Source organism: Nomascus leucogenys, chromosome 3, assembly GCF_006542625.1.
Source record: "Nomascus leucogenys isolate Asia chromosome 3, Asia_NLE_v1, whole genome shotgun sequence".
Classification (NCBI taxonomy): domain Eukaryota; kingdom Metazoa; phylum Chordata; class Mammalia; order Primates; family Hylobatidae; genus Nomascus; species Nomascus leucogenys.
Window position 1 is genome coordinate 47,611,699 of NC_044383.1, and position 19,219 is coordinate 47,630,917.

At 39.1% G+C, this 19,219-nt stretch overlaps 2 protein-coding genes across 3 annotated transcripts in view; one reads left to right on the plus strand and one right to left on the minus strand.

The window, feature by feature from the left end:
* PRKG1 (protein kinase cGMP-dependent 1) overlaps window positions 1-19,219 on the plus strand; it is a 1,320,572-nt gene that overhangs the window by 710,902 nt on the left and 590,451 nt on the right. The gene's annotated exons all lie outside the window — the stretch shown is intronic.
* Window positions 1,773-6,126, minus strand: CSTF2T (cleavage stimulation factor subunit 2 tau variant). Its single transcript, XM_003255152.4, has one exon. The coding sequence runs from the start codon at window positions 5,862-5,864 to the stop codon at window positions 4,005-4,007; it is 1,860 nt and encodes a 619-aa protein (XP_003255200.2). The 5' UTR covers window positions 5,865-6,126; the 3' UTR covers window positions 1,773-4,004.

Sequence of the window (19,219 nt, forward strand, 5' to 3'; positions counted from 1 at the left end):
CACTTTTGACACAATTCATGCCCTTGAATGATATGTTATATATTGTTGTAGAATAATATCAAGAACAAACATGATAGTTAATATTTTATGAGAAAGGTAATTGGTAATATGAATATTTGTGAAGGTGAATTTTCAACCAAAGGAGTAAACTTTTGTTTCAGGGTGCATAAAAACAAATGAAAATATTTAAAGATCTGGTTCAGTTAATATTTGAAATAAATATATATAAGCACATTATACAGTATGCCAATATCATGTAATATCCCTATTAACATTTAATATTAAAATTTATATTTATGGATACTTACAATATATTAATAATGTCCGTAATATGAATTAGTTCTTAACCAGCGCATTCTTGATAAGAGACTGATGAAAAAAGTAAGCTTCAACCAGGGAAGTTCGTCTAGAGATTAGCTGATATAAAGCAGTGAGAGACTGACATTCTTTTGTGAGAAGACTCTCAGATGTAACTGATAATTCAGTTTCTCTGCCACAGTAGGTTGTTGCACATAATTACCCTTAGACCTCATCAGACCTAAGAGAAAGACCTGACACACCATAGGAAATTATGTTCTGTGTGCTTAGCTAATGTCCCATCACAGCATGGAAAAACAAGAAGCTTTGCAAGCTGTGATTATGTTAACGGTTTTCTTTTTTAAATGTTTTTCTGCCATTAGAATTCTGAAAAGTGTAGTTGAAAAGCCAAACATAATCTTACTTAGATAAGCTTACTTTTGACTGGGATTCACATTGGCTTATATCTTATAAAATACTCCAAAATCCTAGGAAGTCAGCAGATATTAAAACATATTTTGGGTATTAATCATCAGTAATATGAGGGCAAGGGCTAATGGGCAGGCACTGATTAAAGTTGACCATTTCATAATCCCAAAAAACATGTACTGCCCAAGAGGATAAGCCTTAAAGAAGCATTAGCAAATCACTGTTTGACCCCGTCATCTTCAACTATTATGATGAATGAATTGGTGATTTTATTTTAGTCTACACATCCTAGGGAGAAGTCAGGATGTGAGGAGTTATAACCGATGATTGTGTAGTAAAACACATAAAAGATTCTGATTGTGGCAATATTGCTTGCATTATTCTTTACTATCAAATGAAATTAGGCTCTATGCTTTCTACATCAATATTTGAATGTTCAATGATTCAGAAGTGAGGAGAATCTATTTCCTTAGCTTTCAGAGTAGAGGTGATTGTTTTTAATAACCTATTTGTAATCGTTTTTTTAAATGGAAATAGTTGTTATAGCTCATTTGTTCTGTGTTGAATCTAAACCCTTATGAAGGCAGCATATGTGCTCTTAATGGGATTTTCCCCCCAATAACTCTAATAAAATATTTTGTTCTTTTCCCATCTGTGAATATAGGAATGAGATAGGCTGTCCCTGTGTTCAGTTTGTGGGAGTGGACGTAAACAGTGCACTGCAATATAACTAATGTTGTCAGTAATGAAGATAGCTACAAGGTGCTATTGAAATACAGAGGAATTCTCTCTGGGGAACATAAGCTTAATATCTGACTATCGCCAAGATGTTGCTTATACCAACCACAAAATGGCACGTCTTTATAGTTATTTCAACTGTCAAACTATATAGATAATGGCCCTAAGAGAGTTCCATCCATTCCTGCAATTTCATTAGTTCTGCCTTTTTCATTAAAAACAAAAGGTAATCAGGCCCCATGTATATCCAGAATGGAAGACTTTTGTATAATTGTATTCATTAAAAATAAACGTATCAGATACTAATGTCAGCTTTAATTGTATTTTTATTTTCTGCATTAAACAATGCAGAGATTTGACTAAAGACTAACATTTAATAATTTTCAGTTAGAGCCCTTCAGTGAAAGCTTAGAGATAAAGCAACTAGAATCTCAAAGTGATCGAGCCAACTCTGAATCAGTATTAAGTGTAACTATTGCATATGTAAAGGCGAGTTATCCTCTCCAATATAGGGGAGGCATATAGGAAACATGGGAAAGTAGCAGTATGAACAAGAGGAAAACAGGTAGTAGAAGACAACAGCGTAGGGATGAAAACCTTGTGAATGAAGAATTACTAATTTAAAATGTAAAAATTTTGCAAAGGGAAGATAATTTCTACATTTTCAGCTCTTTGTATTAAACATTTTTTCATCTGCAACTAGATATTGGTTTTTCTTCTCCATAGTAAGATCACCTGATATTTGATAATTTATGCTTTTATTATTACTTGTTTTATGATACCAACGTTATGTTCACATCCTCAAGGCTTTATTTTCAAGAAAAAGTAAAGGTATAGTAGTGCAATGTGATAAGCTCCATCTTCCGACCAACTTTTAATTGTCTCATTGGTATGTATATTAGGACTAAATGGCTGTATTCTGTACAAAAAGTAAAATGAGCAGTAAGTCAAGTGAGTATTCAGGCTGTATAAAAACTTCTACCTACCTGGGCCTTGATTATTCTGGTAAGATGACTAATGATAGAAAAGTAGATTATGAAATAAGAAACTAAAAGGCGTGTTAAATGCTCTTTAGTCTAAAGGTTTTTAACTCCTGCCTGGTGGAGCAAATGGACACCATCTGTATAAGAAAGCCAGATACCAACAAACTGAGAGCTTTACTTAGTGAAACCTTCCACTACTTATGAAAAGTCAAATATCACATATAACTCATCCAGATCAACTGGTCCCTAGACACTGATTTTTGGGAAGGATGTAAGAGAATTACTGACTCAGATTTAGGGTTTAAAGACTACTGAGAAATAGGAAGGTATTGAGAGATTACTGGGTTTCATCAGAGCAGACTTAAGTAGCCTGGTTGATTTTAGAATTGTCACAGCAAAATCATCATGCTTGGATGCTCCAGGCCTGGCAGAAACTTGCTGGTCTCTGTAGGGTGGGATAAGTGAAGCAACATTAAACCAGGTGTAGTCCTTAATTTCTCAGGTAACATAACTTTAGAAAAAACAGTTCTAATACAAGTTAACTCCTGTCTGGTTGAGCAAATGGACACCATCTGTATATGAACGCCAGATACCAAGAAACTGAGATCTTTACTTAGTGAAAACTTCCACTACTTACGGAAAGTCAAATACCATTTATAACTCAACTAGATCAACTGGTCCCTAGACACTGATTTTTGGGAAGGATGTGAGAGAATTACTGACTCAGATTTAGGGCTTAAAGACTATTGAGAAATAGGAAGGTATTGAGAGATTGGGTTTCATCAGAGTGGACTTAAGTAACCTGGTTGATCTTAAGTAGCCTGGTTGATTTTAGAATTGTCACAGCAAAATCATCATACTCGGACGCTTGGGGCCTGGCAGAACCTTGCTGGTCCCTGAAGGATGGGATAAATGAAGCAACAGTAAACCAGGTGCACTCCTTGATTTTTCAGGTAACATAACTTCAGAAAAAAACAATTCTAATACAAGTGTAACCTTATCCTGCTAACTCTAATGTTTCAAAAATAATCCTAAAACACTAAGACAATACTTATCCTATTGCCTCCAAAATAGGATTTTGCATTTTAAATTGTTTACCAAAAAATGTATCTTATATTTTTGGGTAAACTTTTATTTTGTTATACAACCAAAAATCTTAAAACCATCTTAGTACATTAACGTTTTAACAGGTCAACTTTTAGTCTTTATGAGCAGTTTTCACAAAGTTTTACTCAACATTTTAAAAATGTAGTTAACATACTGTAGACACTTCAATATTGCTGCTTATTCTTTGTAATCTTATTTGGCATAATATAATCATGTTCAGAGTTATTTTAAAGTAACTTAAAGTGAACAGACACACTCCCTCCTCCCCCCACCCTCAATTAAAAATAAAAAGGAAAACAGAAAGAAAGAAAAAATCAAAAAATAAGATTAGGTTCTAGGAGGAGGGAAACCCTAATCCAAGTGTGGGGATGCAGAAGTCAGCTTTTTGCATCCATTCTCTGTGCTACAGGATAAACTTTGAGACTACAGCCAAATATTTTCTAAAACCTTTCAAGAAGCTCCTGTGGATTTCTGGATTTGTTCCTTTAAAATCAGGATACTCTGCCTTTGCTCAGGGGGCAGCATGGCAATCTGATCTGCAGTCAGTTGAAGAACCTGCATGATCAAAGCTGCCTTTTCCTGATCCTGTGGAGTGACCTGGCTCTGCCCAGGACTAAAACTGCTAGGCTGGCTTCCACCTTGCTTGCTTGCCCCCTGTATACCTCCTCCTTGTATACTGACTCCTTGTATGCCTGACCCCTGCATCCCTCCTCCTTGTATGCCTGCTCCCTGCATGCCTGCTCCTTGTATGCCTGTACCCTGCATACCAGCTCCAGGATTCCCCACCCCTGAAATGCCTGGGACCTGTCTGGGTCCCTGAGGAGGGCCACCTGCCCCTATATTAATGGGACCAGGACCCTGAATTCCACCAGTCATAGGGCCTCTTGAACTGGGGACAGGGCCCCTCATCTCCAATCCTCTTGCATCCATGCCTCTTGCTTCCATCCCTCTGGTTTCCATCGCACAGGTCTCCATTCCTCTCCTCTCCATTACACGTGTCTCTAAGACCTCAGTTTCCAGGGCGCGGGTCTCCATCGCTCGAGCATCTCTACTACCTCTACCATCCATAGGTAGACCCCTTTGATCTATCATGGGGCCTCTGGGCTCTCCAATTAGCAGTCTGGGATCTCCTAATGGCCCTCCCCTCATCTCATGTGAGGAAGGGCCACGAGTGTCATGACCAGAGGCATGATGCATGGGAGGACCCTGATGGGGTGGACCCAGATAACCTCTGGGCTCCACTTCTCCAGTGACTGAAAGCAAAGTCCCTCCACGTGGGTCATTTGGAGCATCTCCTAACAGTCCTCGAGGAGGCAGACCACCAGGAGTCATGGGTCCACGAGGTATAGGAGCTCTAGGATCTGACATCTGCACTTGTCCCCGCTCTAAAGGCACTGGGCCAACCCCTGGCATTCCAAGTTGGGGCTGCATTGCTCCTCCAGGAGTTAAGGAACCAGGACCAGGTCCGGGAACTGCAGCTGGTATTGGCCCTGGAGCTGGAATTCCACCCTGGATAGGAGTCTGCATCAGAGGAGGAATGTCCTTCACAGGTCTTCTAGCCAAATGCTGAGGCTGAGGGGCTGGAGGATTCTGCTGGTTCAGCAGAACATTAGGTCCTGGGCAGAGCCCAGGGCCAGGGCCAGGGCCAGGACCAGGGCCAGGGCCAGGGCCAGGGCCAGAGACAGACAGAGATTGAGATTTGCCTGGGATCAGTGGTGTGACATGTATCTTCCGATGCAGAATTTTCAGAGCAATCTCTGGATCCATGATTCTCATCACTACTTGTGCCTGCAACAGCGCATAAGCCAATTGTGGATTTTGAAGTAACATGTTTCGAGCTTCCTGGTGGCTGTTTTGGACACAAAGCTTCATCTGCTTCATCAGCTCAAACATCTGCTCCGGGGGGAGACTGGCTACTGCTCTGGTAATCGATTCAGGGGCATCTTCTGGATCGATGGGATCCCCATAGGGTGAGTCAATAATGGGCGCTGCAGGCCCGAGGCTCTTTAACTCCTCCTTATTCTTTTCACTGGCAGCATTGTCCACCCGAAGCGCTCTCCCACTGAACTCCCGCCCATTGAGGTTCCGCATGGCACTAAGCGCGGTCTCTTGGTCTTGGTATTCGCAGAAGCCATAGCCCTTGGGTTTTCCCGTCTCTCTATCGTATACCAGCCGGAAACTGACAACAGAACCAACCTCCGAGAAAATGTCCTTTAACTGCTCCTCAGTTGCCTCATACGGAATGTTCCCCACGAACACGGAACGCAGTGATCGATCCATTGCCGGGTCTCTCACCGCCAAACTCGACATGATTCCGGTTGTGCAGACAGCCGATAGCGGATTCTTCGAGGCGTCTGTCCTCTTGCGACCGACACTTCCGCTGAGCACCGGAAGAGGCTCTCAAGATCCGGGCAGAAACCTTACTAATTCGCTTGAATGGTTCCGCTTGCCTGTGGAACCTGCATCCCACTAACAACTTATCTAATGCTTTCCGTCCCTGATCCTTTGTGGTTCTGTCAGCTTCTTATTACAGAGTCGCATGATTCCTTTCCATTTCACGTTCCGCTGACCTTCTGTGGAGCCCCAACAGCCCCACTACGACACGCTTGGTACGAGATGACCACAGTAAAGATGGCCGCATAGACCTCACCATAGTAACTGGGAGGGGACTCCTCCCTTGACGTCAAAGGCGGTTTTGCTTCCGTTCCACCGGCGGGAAACCGCCAACCGAAAGCGGATTTAAGGCGGCGTGTTTTTCGTTCTGACAAAGTATTTTCATGTGGCCTTTTATTATAGTATAGTTAAGCTAGATTTAAAATCACATTCGCGACTGAGGGAAAAGCGTAGTCGTTTCAAAACACATTTGGGATTTGCCCCTTAAATTAAAACAGTATTATATCTCCTTTTTAGAACAACATTTTTGGAAATTAACTGACAAGAAATATAAACTGAAGCGTGTGCCGGCTGGGCCCTGCCCCCACTCTGTTGCTTCCTATAACCGCTGTTAATGGATGGGTGGCAGACCCTTCTAGGTTTTTCCTGAGCACACGGGCGGCAGTCGTGCTATTCCTAATATTACGGTTTTCTTCCTTAATAATAACCGATTTCAATATTAATTGGTGATTAAATAAATTAGTGATTAATTAGTTATTAGTATTTTATCGCTTCAGAATATGGAATAAAGAAATTTACTTAACTATCCCTACATTGATTGCTTCTGATTTTTATTATATCATGCAGTGAGTCCACCACTTCCATGAAGGGAAAAACAAATAGTGGGTGTTTGTCTTCTGCCGTTAGCTTTGCAGGCAGGAGTTAAAACATGTTCAGTGTGGGGTTTCCCCGCCTGCAATTCGAAGCTAGAACTGAAGCTTGGAGAGGGCTAGGTAAATTCCCAAGGACAAGCAGCTGCAAAAAGGCAAAGTCAGGATTCTAACCCAGCTTGGTCTCTCATAGCTCCAACTCTACACTGCCTTACGTGTATTGAATATTTGAAATGCAGCTAGTGTGACTGAGGAATTGAATTTTAAATCTCATTTTTTATTTAAATAAAAAAACTAATGTTCAGTAGTCTATTGGAAAACTTTTTTAGTATTTAGAACAACTTGGGTATAGAATCTACTTTTGCAATAATAAATTGTGTTCTAAATAAAAATCATTTCGAAGAACACTAAGACAAAAAATAAAAATAAATGGAAAGTATTGCCAGTCAAAATTTAACATTCCGGTTGAGGTGTGCCATACATGTAGGATACATGAAAGATGTTAATGATCAAATACAAAAAAATGTAAAAATAGCTCATCAATTTTATATTTTTTATAAGTTGAAATGTAATATTTTATATATTGGTGTAAAAAATTATTTTGAGGTTAATGTTATTCATTTCATTTTGCTTTTTAAAATGTGGCTATTAGAAAATTTAAAATTATATGGATAGATTGCATTATACTTCTGTGGACTGGACTGCTCCAAGCCTGTGCTTTAATTCCAAAACAGGGAATTATTTTATTCTGAAATATGCCTCTTAAGTGGATTATGAAACTTTCAAATTTCAGCAAAAAAATTGCATTATGCATCTTCAGTATCCTATTCCAATGAATAGATTTGACATGAGTATGATGGTTTAGCTGCAAATAAGACACCATTTACCTTCAAGTTTTTGAAACAGTTCTGCACATAGCTGTTCACCCAAGATGCACAACAGTTTACATTTGCAAGTGACAAGGTTCATTTACATCACTTAATAAGACTTTCCTGCTATATCAAACAGAATAGCCACCTGCTAGCAATGTTTCCCCAGTGTGATTCTTTTATTGGGGACAAAAGGGGAGGGGTTAAGGATAGTAGCATTTCAAAAAACGAAAGACAAATTTATTTTTCTTCCTTCTATACCATCACTTTACAAAGAGAAGCCATGCCTTTTTTATACACATTCTGTCAAGGGTAACTTACAAGTTGAATATGTGTGTAATTGTGTGTGTATTAAATGTAGTAATCATGAAGATGGTAATGGAGTATTATAATATGTTGCAAAATTCACAGAAGATTGCACAGCTTGACAGAGTTTCTTTACTGCTGATGCTATCTAAACCAGTGGTCTTCACATGTATCAGAACCACCTTGAGCCACGGCTTGTTAAGTCAGATTCTGCTTTAGCAGGTCTGGAGAATTTGCATTTCTAATAAGCTCTCAGGTGATGCTGATGCTGCTGGTTTGGAGATCTTTAAGAATCATTGGTCCTAAGGATTGGTAGTAGTTATTCTCATTTACATCAGACCAAACTAAATTTGGTACACTCTATTAAAAGATTTGAGGTAAAGGTTTTTAAAACATTATTAGTTTACTATTAATATACTATTCTAGTACATGCTGATCTGCTACTGACGATACCCTGGACATGAAGACTGGGTGAACAGAGAGTAGCTGAAGGACTATGGGGACAAAGAAGGGGGAGGTTATGATTATAGAGTGTGCTTTAGTCACAGGCTTTCCATGTTCTCTTTAGTCCCACTATTCCAAACTAGAAGAATGGTTTGTCATGCCCCCCCTTCATACAGGACCAGTGTGACCCACCATGTAATTCCATGCCCAGAACACATAAACTAATGCTTATTGTTAACTGAATGGCCCCAAATCAAGAGCTCAGATAAACCTATGTATATTTCCTGGTACCAGTACATACTTTTTTATAGATCTAACTTGGAAGAACATCCATTTTTATACTGCTTTTTTATTCCCATAATGTTTAAATTTTAGATATTTATAGCATGGCATACACTCTGAAGAAAAGTGTACATGGTATAGTGTATGTTCAGATGTTGATTCTTTCAATAGATTGATACCAGATATATTAAGACTGATTTCAAACACACAAGAGCATCTATGGCCAAATGGAAACTGTCTTTAATCACTTTGAGAAACTACAAACTTAATCCATTGTTCAAAATGTTTTTTTTTTTTTTTTTTTTTTTTTTTTTGACACAAGATTTCACTCCTGTCAGCCAGGCTGGAGTGCAATGGCGTGATCTTGGCTCACTGCAACCTCTGCCTCCTGAGCTCAAGCAATTCTCCTGCCTTAGCCTCCCGAGTAAAGACTACAGGCATGTGTCACCGCTCATGGATAATTTTTTGTGTATTTTATAGAGACAGGGTTTCACCATGTTGGCCAGGCTGGTCTTGAACTCCTGAGCTCAAGCGATCTGCTTGCCTCAGTCTCCCAAAGAGTTGGCATTACAGGCATGAGCCGCTGCACCTGGCCTCAGACTGATTTTTGAACTTCTACCCTGAAATTGCTTTGGGCCTTCATTTATAAGTCATACTAGAAAATCGGTACATTAACTGAAAAGTATACTTTATTTTTAACAAAGAACAGGATTATGCAACAAAATCACCCAACTTCCTGACCAGATTTGGCAAAAAATATCATGCTTAGCTAATTCCAAATATCAAACCTTACATCAGAATACAAAAATTCTGTACACTTTGAGGGAATTTAAAAAAAAGATTCACTATAGAGTGTAGGGAAAAAAGAAAAGATTCACTATAGATTCAGTAGACAAATTCCAAAGACAAGAACTAAAAATATTTTGAGTAATGACAGGCATTTTTGAAGTAAGTGTACGGGTCCTTCAAGGAATAGCTCAAATAAACTACTCCACAAAGCTTTCTATGACCTTTCTACCCTTTCCCCTAGGTTAGAAGTAATTTTGTTTTTCTTTGGATATAAACCTTGCTTATACCTTGTACCTTTCTGATTATAGTAACTCCTTTACCTTTCAGTAAAATTGCAATTTTCCTTCTAAACTGTAAAATCATTATGTATTCCCCTTTATCAGTTAACTAAGTGCCTCAAATTTATTATTTCATTCCGTCAATATTTATTCCAAGCACTGACAATACAGCAGTGAGAACAATAGTCTACCAGAACAGAAGGTCTCTAAATGTGGTCCTTGGTTCAGTGGCATCAGCATCACCAGGAAACATCTTAGAAATTAAAAGTTTGGGGCCCTACTCCAAATCTATTGCATCAGAAACAGAGAAATCTTTGAACAAGTTTTCCAGGTAATTCTAATGCAAGCTCAATTTTGAGAACCACTACATTATAAGAATGCAATCATAGTTGCCAGGCACAGTGACTCACGCCTATAATCCTGGCACTTTGGAAGGCGGAGGCTGGTGGACCATTTGGTCAGGAATTCAAGACCAGCCTGGCCAACATGGTGAAATGGTGAAACCCCGTGTCTACTAAAAATACAAAAATTAACCAGGTGTGGTGGTGCATGCTTCTAATCTCAGCTATTGTGGATGCTGAGGTTTAAGGATCACTTGAACCTGGGATGTGGATGTTGCAGTGAGCTGAGATCACACCACTGCACTCCAGCCTGGGCAACAGAGTGAAACTCTGTCTCAAAATAGTAATAATAATAAAAAATAAATAAAATAAAATAAAATAAAAAGAATGCAATTATAGTATAGTAGCTGATAGATAAATAGATATTTTGTTTTCACCTCTGTATCCTCAGCACCTGGGATAGAGCTCAGCACAGGTGGATGTTCATTATATATTTGTTGAATGAATGACAGGAAATGACTTTAAAGTTTGCTAATTCACAAATAATTTAATTTTACCAAGAACAGAAGCTGTGGCATTGAATAACATGCCTCAAATCAAAGAGAAGACATGCTGCCAGGACCCTTGTCATTTTATTCCTAAGTCAGTGATAGTTCTTCCAGGTTGCCATTTGATAAAATGGATATGCAATAAAGTATGTAGAGACGGAAGAGAGTGATATGGTTTAGATCATCAAGGAAAGCTTTCTGATGGAAATGAGATTTAGGGATGGGTTATAATCTGGCATAGATAGGTAGAAGATGAAGAAAATAAACCAGGAGCTAGTAATAGCCAATGCAAGAAATTGGAACCTGGTGTTTTTTATGGCCTCAGAGGAAACCAAGAGAGTTGGTGAGGAGTGTGACAAAAGATGGGCTTCTGGGACAGATTATAAAAGGTTTTGAAGTTCAGATTCATGAATGTGAACTTGATGTGAGAGTCAGTAGGCTTCCTTCACCACCCCCTGAAACAGGACCATAGAATAATAATGGCAGAGGCTTAAGAATACCAAACTTATCTAATCCTTTTCTGTATATTTTCTATCTAGGCTGTTCTTTTTTAATACCTTATAACTTTTAATCTAAATTGTGGCAGTTGTTCTTCCTACATATGACACACTCTATTACATAGCTTCATTCTCACTACTTGCCCTCCATCCCTTCACATATTCTCCTCTGGCTAAATTGTACCACTCACTTTTTATCATACATGATCTGTATTTTTTCACCTCCTAGGTTTTTGTGATACTATTTGTCAGGGATGCTTCCTTTTTTTCCTCGTCTTCTCTTCCCTCCCCCATGTTTAAATCTTTCTGTTCTTCAATGCTCACCTCAAAGACTTTCCATTTAGAGTATTGGTTTGGTACTCATTATCTTCTATATTAGAGGTATCAATATTCTTGTATTACCATAAAATCCATATCTGATTGATATTCTCCACAATGCCTGGTCCAGTGCCTTTTATATTCCAAGCACTTAGTACATATTTTTAAATTAATACAAGATCATCTTATAATAACAAAATATAGATGTTAACCAAATGATAATTTAGTGCCTTTTGCTTACAAAATACTTTTATCTGGGTTCCCACATTTAGTCTTGATAACAGTCTTATGAAGTATATGCAATCATTTCCTGATTTTTAACAATGAAGAAACTCAGAGTTATTACATAGAACTTTACCTAACAATGGACTCACTCAAAATACAGATACTTTATAAAGGCAAACTCTGAGCACTTAGTAGGGAGAAGGCTCTTTGATAAATGCTTTATATAATGTAATATTTCGTTCTTTCTGCAACCTTTTGAAGATAGGCAGTCATAGTTCCTCAATTTATAGGTAAAGAACAGAGGCACAGAGAAGTTAACTAGTGTGCCTATGTTAACTAGCAGAACGAGGATTTGAACACAAACCATTTGACTTAGGAAATCAAACTCATAAATCATTGTTCTATTAAATGAGTTGCCTAAGGATACATAGCTACCAAGTGGCATAACGACAACCTGAAAGCAGGTCTCCTGAATTTGAACTTTCTATTTCATAAGTAGTACAGTGATCACAAGTTATTGACGCCTGGGCACCATCTCCCTTGGCCTTTTTCCTGATTGTCTCTGAGTGTAACTAATTGCAGTTGTGACATCAGAATCAGTGCTGTGGTAACAGATGGACTGTGAGGTATAAAGACTGAAGCAATAGAGAAAATGTTTCCTTTTTCAATTTGCAGGACTATAGTTAAACTTCACATAAAGACTTTTATAAAGCATCCAGTTAGATAAAGCATGCATTTTTCCATAAAGTGAAAGAACTCAAATTAATTTGGTATATAACTTTTTTTCCCAAAATGTTTAACGTATTTGATATGAAACAATGTACAGAGGAATAAAAAGCAAATTTCATGTACTCAAACTCCTAACCTCAAATACTCCACCTGCCTCAGCCTTCCAAAGTGCTGGGAGTGAGCCACGATGCCTGGCCCTGAATTTCATTTAGTTATACACAGGATGAATCACTGTTATTGGCAAGTGCAGATTACATGAATTTGGGGCTGCTGGGAGTCTGCCATTTCTGGACTTGAGATTGAACAGAACCAAATGTTCTCCCTGGAAGGGACTGCGAAGTCCAGCCCCATTTTTTTTTTTTTTTTTAATAGATAAAGAAAATGACGCCCAGGAAAGGAAAGAAATTAGACCAGGCTCAAATATCCAGTTACTGATCTAGCTTGTAAAAGGATTTAGATATTCAGATTTTTCTCATCCAAACTATACTCTCAGCACTTAGAAAAGGCAGTAGAGTGAAGGAATTAAGAACACAGAGATTTTAATGTCAGAGTGACTTAGATTGGCTACCTAGTTCAATAAGTAAGTGTGTGGCCTTGTACAAATTACTTCACCTCTCTGTGGTTCCATTTCCACATCTTTTAAATGAGAATAATGTCACCTGTATTGGATTGTTGTGTGGAATACATGATATACTTATATTTTCATTATTCCTCACATTGTATGGTAATTATTAATCTACATTTGTTATATAGTAATAGTAGATGAAGTAGCATCTTATGTGGAAACAGACACAAGTTTTAGTCTAATGCTATTTATTTGGGGGCCTATATTTTATTTTTATTATTGAAGGGCTTGTACTTGTACTACCTGGTCTTGTCAGATTATATCATTTTCAAGTTGTACAACCTTAACACTGCCATTTTAGCTTTTGGTAGATTTGTAGTTGAAATGGATACTTTTTAGGCTTAATCCCATAGAATACTTAAATGAGAATTTTAGTGATCATTTTGGCGCACATTAGGTTCTTGTACTAAACCATGAAATGCACTCTTCAAATATTTAGTCGGCTAGAATTCCACTTGTCCATTTTTATTAAAAGGGCCTGCCTGAACTTTGACTGTGGAGGATACAGGCTTATTTAACACCACATCGTTCTGCCACACAGGTACCTATTTGAGCGCATAGTCCTGTTCAGGGTGATATTAGAACTACTGCTTTTACGTGTGCACTGGCAGATGTAGGCCGTTTATTCAAACATAGAAAGGCATAACTAGTTAGACAAGAAGCAAAGCTCCCTTATTCGTGCTTCAGGCTGTCACCCGAAGGAACGCAGAAGTATCCTCATAAACTGTGGAAAAGTACAAGCCCTGTAACTAGGTCTGAATAAAGATACCCTATTTAAGTGGAACAATGCACAAATCTTTTTTTTTTTTCCTGTGACCAGAACAATACAACACCTCACTTCAGAGAAATGTGTAAACTGCCACTCACTTCAGAAATTTGGCTAGTATATCTCTTCTGAGGCTAGGTTGGTCTGAGAATGTGCCTATATTTGTACAAAGTTACAAGAAAGAGGCCTTTCTGAAAACATTTGGTTCCAGGCTCAGACTGTTGAAAACAACAAAAGTCAGTTTAACAGAATATATTTTAGATTCATTATCACAGTTGAATGATCCTTGAAAAACATTACTTCAAGAATGCCAGTTTAAATTACCTTCTAACTCTGGATTCTTGAGTTAGAAAACCTAAAATCTAATGTTTATAGGAATGCAGTAGCTAGCGCTTTATGGTACAAGTACAGAAACCAATTCCAACCAAGGTAAGAAAAGGAAGTGGTGGTTATTTTCATGACATTTTGTTATCTCTCAGAACCCACAGAAATTAGTCTGCCAGGCTGCTGTATTAGAATACCATAGACTTAAACAGAAATTTATTTTCTTACAGTCCTACATGCTGGAAGTTCAAAATCAAGGTGCAAGTAGGTTAGGTTTCTCCTGATCCTCTCTCCTTGGCTTGCAAATGGCTGCCTCCTTAGTGTCCTCATGTTACCTGCTGTGTGCATGCACTCTGGTGTCTCTTCCTTTTTCTATAAGGACACCTATTGTATTAGATTAGGTGTCCACACGTATGACCTCATTTAGTTATAGTTATCTCTTAAAAGGCTCTGTCTCTAAATACAGTCACATTGTGGGCTAGGGCTTCAACATATGAATTTTGAGGGACATAATTGACTCCTTAACAAGCAGTAATGCAGTAACCTCTAGGAAAAGAAAAAATGGATAATTGTTGGCGTTCAGAATACTCTATTCCCGTCTCTTTCTCTCTCTCTCAAAATCTTTGTCTCCCCACTCCCTTCCTCGCTCCCTCTTCACTGCATCTCTTTGTACATTTGTGGTGGTTTTCCTCTGTTGAAGGATCAGATCTCCTATTTCACTCTCTAGTCCACTGTCATTCCAGTTTTCTGGAACTGGGAATCTGAAGGTCCAGCTTTATTCTGATGTGTATCTGTGGTTCAATTCAGCATTGTTAAGAGGTTGGAGCCAGACTGATAGTGAGACCATTTACCAGTCTATGTCTGCTGGGGCCCGGTAGTCAGCTGGAGCAGGAGGAACCCTACAGACTTTTGCGGTGCCAGTTGTTAACCTCCTTTACCTTCCAGGTCATGGAGAGGTCAGGAGACTGACTTAATGGGCTTGAGGGAGCATCTATCATCCTGTACCACTGGTGTAGCCATACTGGTTACTGCTGAATATCTATCCTGGTTGACAATGAATTCCAAAAATACTTTGGTGACTTACTCTTATGAAGGAAGGGAGCAGTTAAAAGGGCTGTTTTGAGCTAGACAGCCATTTCCAGTGCACAGTCTGCCAGAGAAAGTTTGTCCACAACCTTCCTCTAAATCATTCTCTCAATCTCTGCAAAACATAAAACATTATTTCCAAAAATAGATCATTTTCTTAGAAATGTTTAAATATGGACTTCCAGTTAGAAAAATGGTCTAATATAAAACAGTAGAGGAATGTTTAGCCACCAATTCACAGTTTTTGGAAAGTTCACACCATATATAATGCCTGATGTTCTTGAAGGTGAATACAGTGTACTTGTAAAATATCAAACTCTTCCATCCTTCATATAAAAATATTGACCATTTTTCTTGACAGTTTAATGATAAAATCATAGCGACAATTCTTTCAGTTACTATCATCTTTATCACTATCATCTGACATTTATGCTGAAATAGCTGTGTATACATTCTTGCAGAGCAGTACAATGAGAAACTTTTCTCTCTGGCCTCCAGGTGTTTGTCAATTCCATCCCGGTTCTGGGGAACAAAACAAGTGCCTGTAGGAAAACAGGGAAGTGCAAATGACCTATTCCTCTAGAGCTCAGCCTTTTGATAGCCTTGAAAATGGAATTGCGTCTGTTGGTCCATAGCCCTTGAGGGGTCTAGGAAAGAGAAGCTGATGCCTACAGGGAGAATAAAGAAAGTGCCAACATTTTTCTGCCCATGTAGTGGTCTGGAGTTTGCTGCCAAGGTCCCAGGACTGGGTAATTGTTGCAGGTCTTCATTCTTATCAGCAGGACTTCCACAGGGAGGAGAGGTTCTGGGAAATCCTCCTGACAGCAGGTGTCTGCAAATAGGGAGGCAGAGATGAGGGAGGGAAGGAAAGTGTTTGCATCCCCAGCAGGAAGGAAACTTACCTGACACATTTCAGAGCAGCAAGGGTTTGACAATGCTTTAGGATACTAAAGCTAGTATACTCATTATTCAACTAAATGTTGAATTTTATATATATCAGCATGTATTTTATAAATACCTACTGAATGTATACTGTGTGGAAGGTAGGCACATAGTTGGACAATATGGGAGTTGAAATGTGAACGAAAATGTGACTTCTCTTTTCAGTAGTACTTTCACAGGAAACTTTATCATTAGCCTTTCTCTTGAACTTACACTGAGGATTTATGGTGCTCAGATTTGAGTCTCTGGCAGAACAGCTGTGCCTGCAAGGAGTTTCCCTTCTGTCAGACGAGATAGAGAATAGAGGATTTGAGCAGACAGTTTCCAAATGCATTTTTTGATTTGTTTGATTTCCTGAGAGGTATATAGAAAATGAAAATGTAACTGCTGTTCATCCATTGACCCTCTTTCTGAGGTTCAAGATGAAAGATTTTTGGCTGGGCGCGGTGGCTCACGCCTGTAATCCCAGCACTTTGGGAGGCCGAGGCGGGCAGATCACGAAGTCAGGAGGTCGAGACCACTGTGAAACCCCGTCACTACTAAAAATATAAAAAATTAGCCGGGCGTGGTGGCGGGCGCCTGTAGTCCCAGCTACTCGGGAGGCTGAGGCAGGAGAATGGCGTGGACCCAGGAGGCAGAGCTTGCAGTGAGCCGAGATCGCGCCACTGCACTCCAGCCTGGGTGACAGCAAGACTCCGTCTCCAAAAAAAAAAAGATGAAAGATTTTTTTTTTCTTTATTACCGAGAAAAGGACTGTCACACCCCGAATTCTGTCTACCTGTATATACTGAAGATAGGGATTATGATTTATAGCGGCATTCCACTCAGAGTCAGCATAACACTAATAGCTCCTCACACACCCCTTCATCTAGAAGCAGAAGCTTCAGGCAAGCCTGCTCTATGGATAGTACATTGTTGCCAGGCCATTGATTCATTGAGCAGCTAATGGTCATTTCACGGCCAGAGTTCTTAAACATTAACCTTAAAGCATGATTTCTTGAGAACAATATTTAAGTACCACATAAGTAAACATAGAACCAAATTTATTACTTAAATGACTACGATTAAATTTAAATATCATTGTGCTTTAAGCAAATGATGCTATCAGTTTCTTCTCACAAGTGAAGCATGACAGCTTCCTAACCGGGGACAGTAGAGTCAATGTGCCTGTTGATGCCATGATACATCGTCCTGTTTTGTGGGGGCGGGAAATATTTTTATTTAATTTTCTTTTTTGTTAATAGAGATGGGAGGTCTCCCTATGTTAGCCAGGGTCTCGAGCTCATGGGCTCAAGCAAGCCTCCCATCTCGACCTCCCAAAGGTGCTGTGATTACAGGTGTGAGCCACTGCGCCCAGCCAGTGGGGTTTTCTTTTTTAAACACGTGAAATAATTACAGTTCCCTTTTTGGGCTGGTCAGTGACTAGCTGTGTTAATTATGTTATTTGAGAACTCTGCTTCCTAAGCTGACCTTTCTTTTTCTTTTTTTTCTTTTTTTTTTGAGATGGAGTCTCACTGTGTCACCCAGGCTGGAGTGCAGTGGTGCTATCTTGGCTCACTGCAAGCTCTGCCTCCCAGGTTCACGCCATTCTCCTGCCTCAGCCTCCTGAATAGCTGGGACTACAGGCACCTGCTACCACACCTGGCTAATTTTTTGTATTTTTAATAGAGACAGAGTTTCATCATGTTAGCCAGGATGGTCTCGATCTCATGACCTCGTGATCGACCCGCCTCGGGCTCCCAAAGTGCTGGGATTACAGACGTGAGCCACTGCGCCTGGCCTGACCTTTCTTTTTCATATACAGTCTCCTAATTTTTTCTCTTTCTCCTGTTTCTGTAGTTGTTGCCCACTATGTCCATTACTTTCTGACCTCCTTCTTTTACTTAAAATATAAATGTGTATGCTTCCTGTTGTCTAGGTAGAGGAGAGTTATATTCTCCTAGAAAGAATTGCACCATACGAAACTGAAGTTGTCTTGCCTTTAGTTTCCCTCCTCATGGCTCCAAGGCAATTCTGATTGTTTATCTCAAAGCTGTAGCATTTTTTGTCTACTTCCTTTGGAAGACACCAGCACTTTTCCTGTGTGTAGGAGGAAGCTGTCAGTGATTGTGGGTGGTTGGGTGAGAAACCAGATAAGATGGATTGTTGGAAAAGTTAAATTGGGGGAGAGTGTTTGAGCTGTGGGTGAACTTAGAAGAAAACATTTTAATAGATAGATCCAGAATGGCAAAGGCTGCAATAAACCATGGGGGTAATGAGTTTATATTCTTTTCTTCTTTTCTCTTTAAATAGTCTTTCCATAAACATTGTAGGGAAGGAAACATATATTTTCCTCACCCATTCTGCGTTCATGGCTGAGGTTCCTATAATAAACAGATGAAGCAGAGGAAAGCATATAAATTTAATGAATATAAGTTTTATATGATACAGGAGCCTTCATAAGGAAATGAAGACCTGAAGAAACTGGCAAACATGAGTAATTTTATGCTAAGTTTGATGAAGATTGGATAGTCATGGAGAAATATGAAAGGAGGACAAAAGTTTGTGATCTAACCATAGTAAACTGGGGGAAACTTAGCAAAGCCTGTTTGTTCAGTTTCTTCTTGGCACCTCCGTGTCTCCTTTCCTCTGAGTATAGGGAGGGTACCTCTTACATGGTCTTATAACTTGCTTCAGGGGAAGATCAGAAAGTCCTTACTAGATTTCATGATCTGGTTCCAGAAAGAAAGGTCCAGAGAAGGTGAGAGTGATCTTCCTGTTTCTGCTGTTTTCTCAACGGCCAAGATGCCATATTTTGGGGAAGTGTGTTCTAAACTCTATTGACATTTATCTATTAGAATTATTGTCAAGTTTTAATGCTTATTTGCAACACTATTTGGAAAGTTGGAGATTTAATATATAGCAGTATAATTATACAACTCTGTCTTTTTTATAAATGTTGACTCTAAAATATTCTTTTTTTTTTTTTTTTTTTTTTTTTTTTTTTTTTTTTTTGAGACAGAGTCTCGCTCAGTTGCCCAGGCTGGAGTGCAG

What these genes read in the sequence shown, in the direction of transcription:
- CSTF2T (XM_003255152.4), bottom strand. Translation starts at nt 5,864, where the DNA reads ATGTCGAGTTTGGCGGTGAGAGACCCGGCAATGGATCGATCACTGCGT.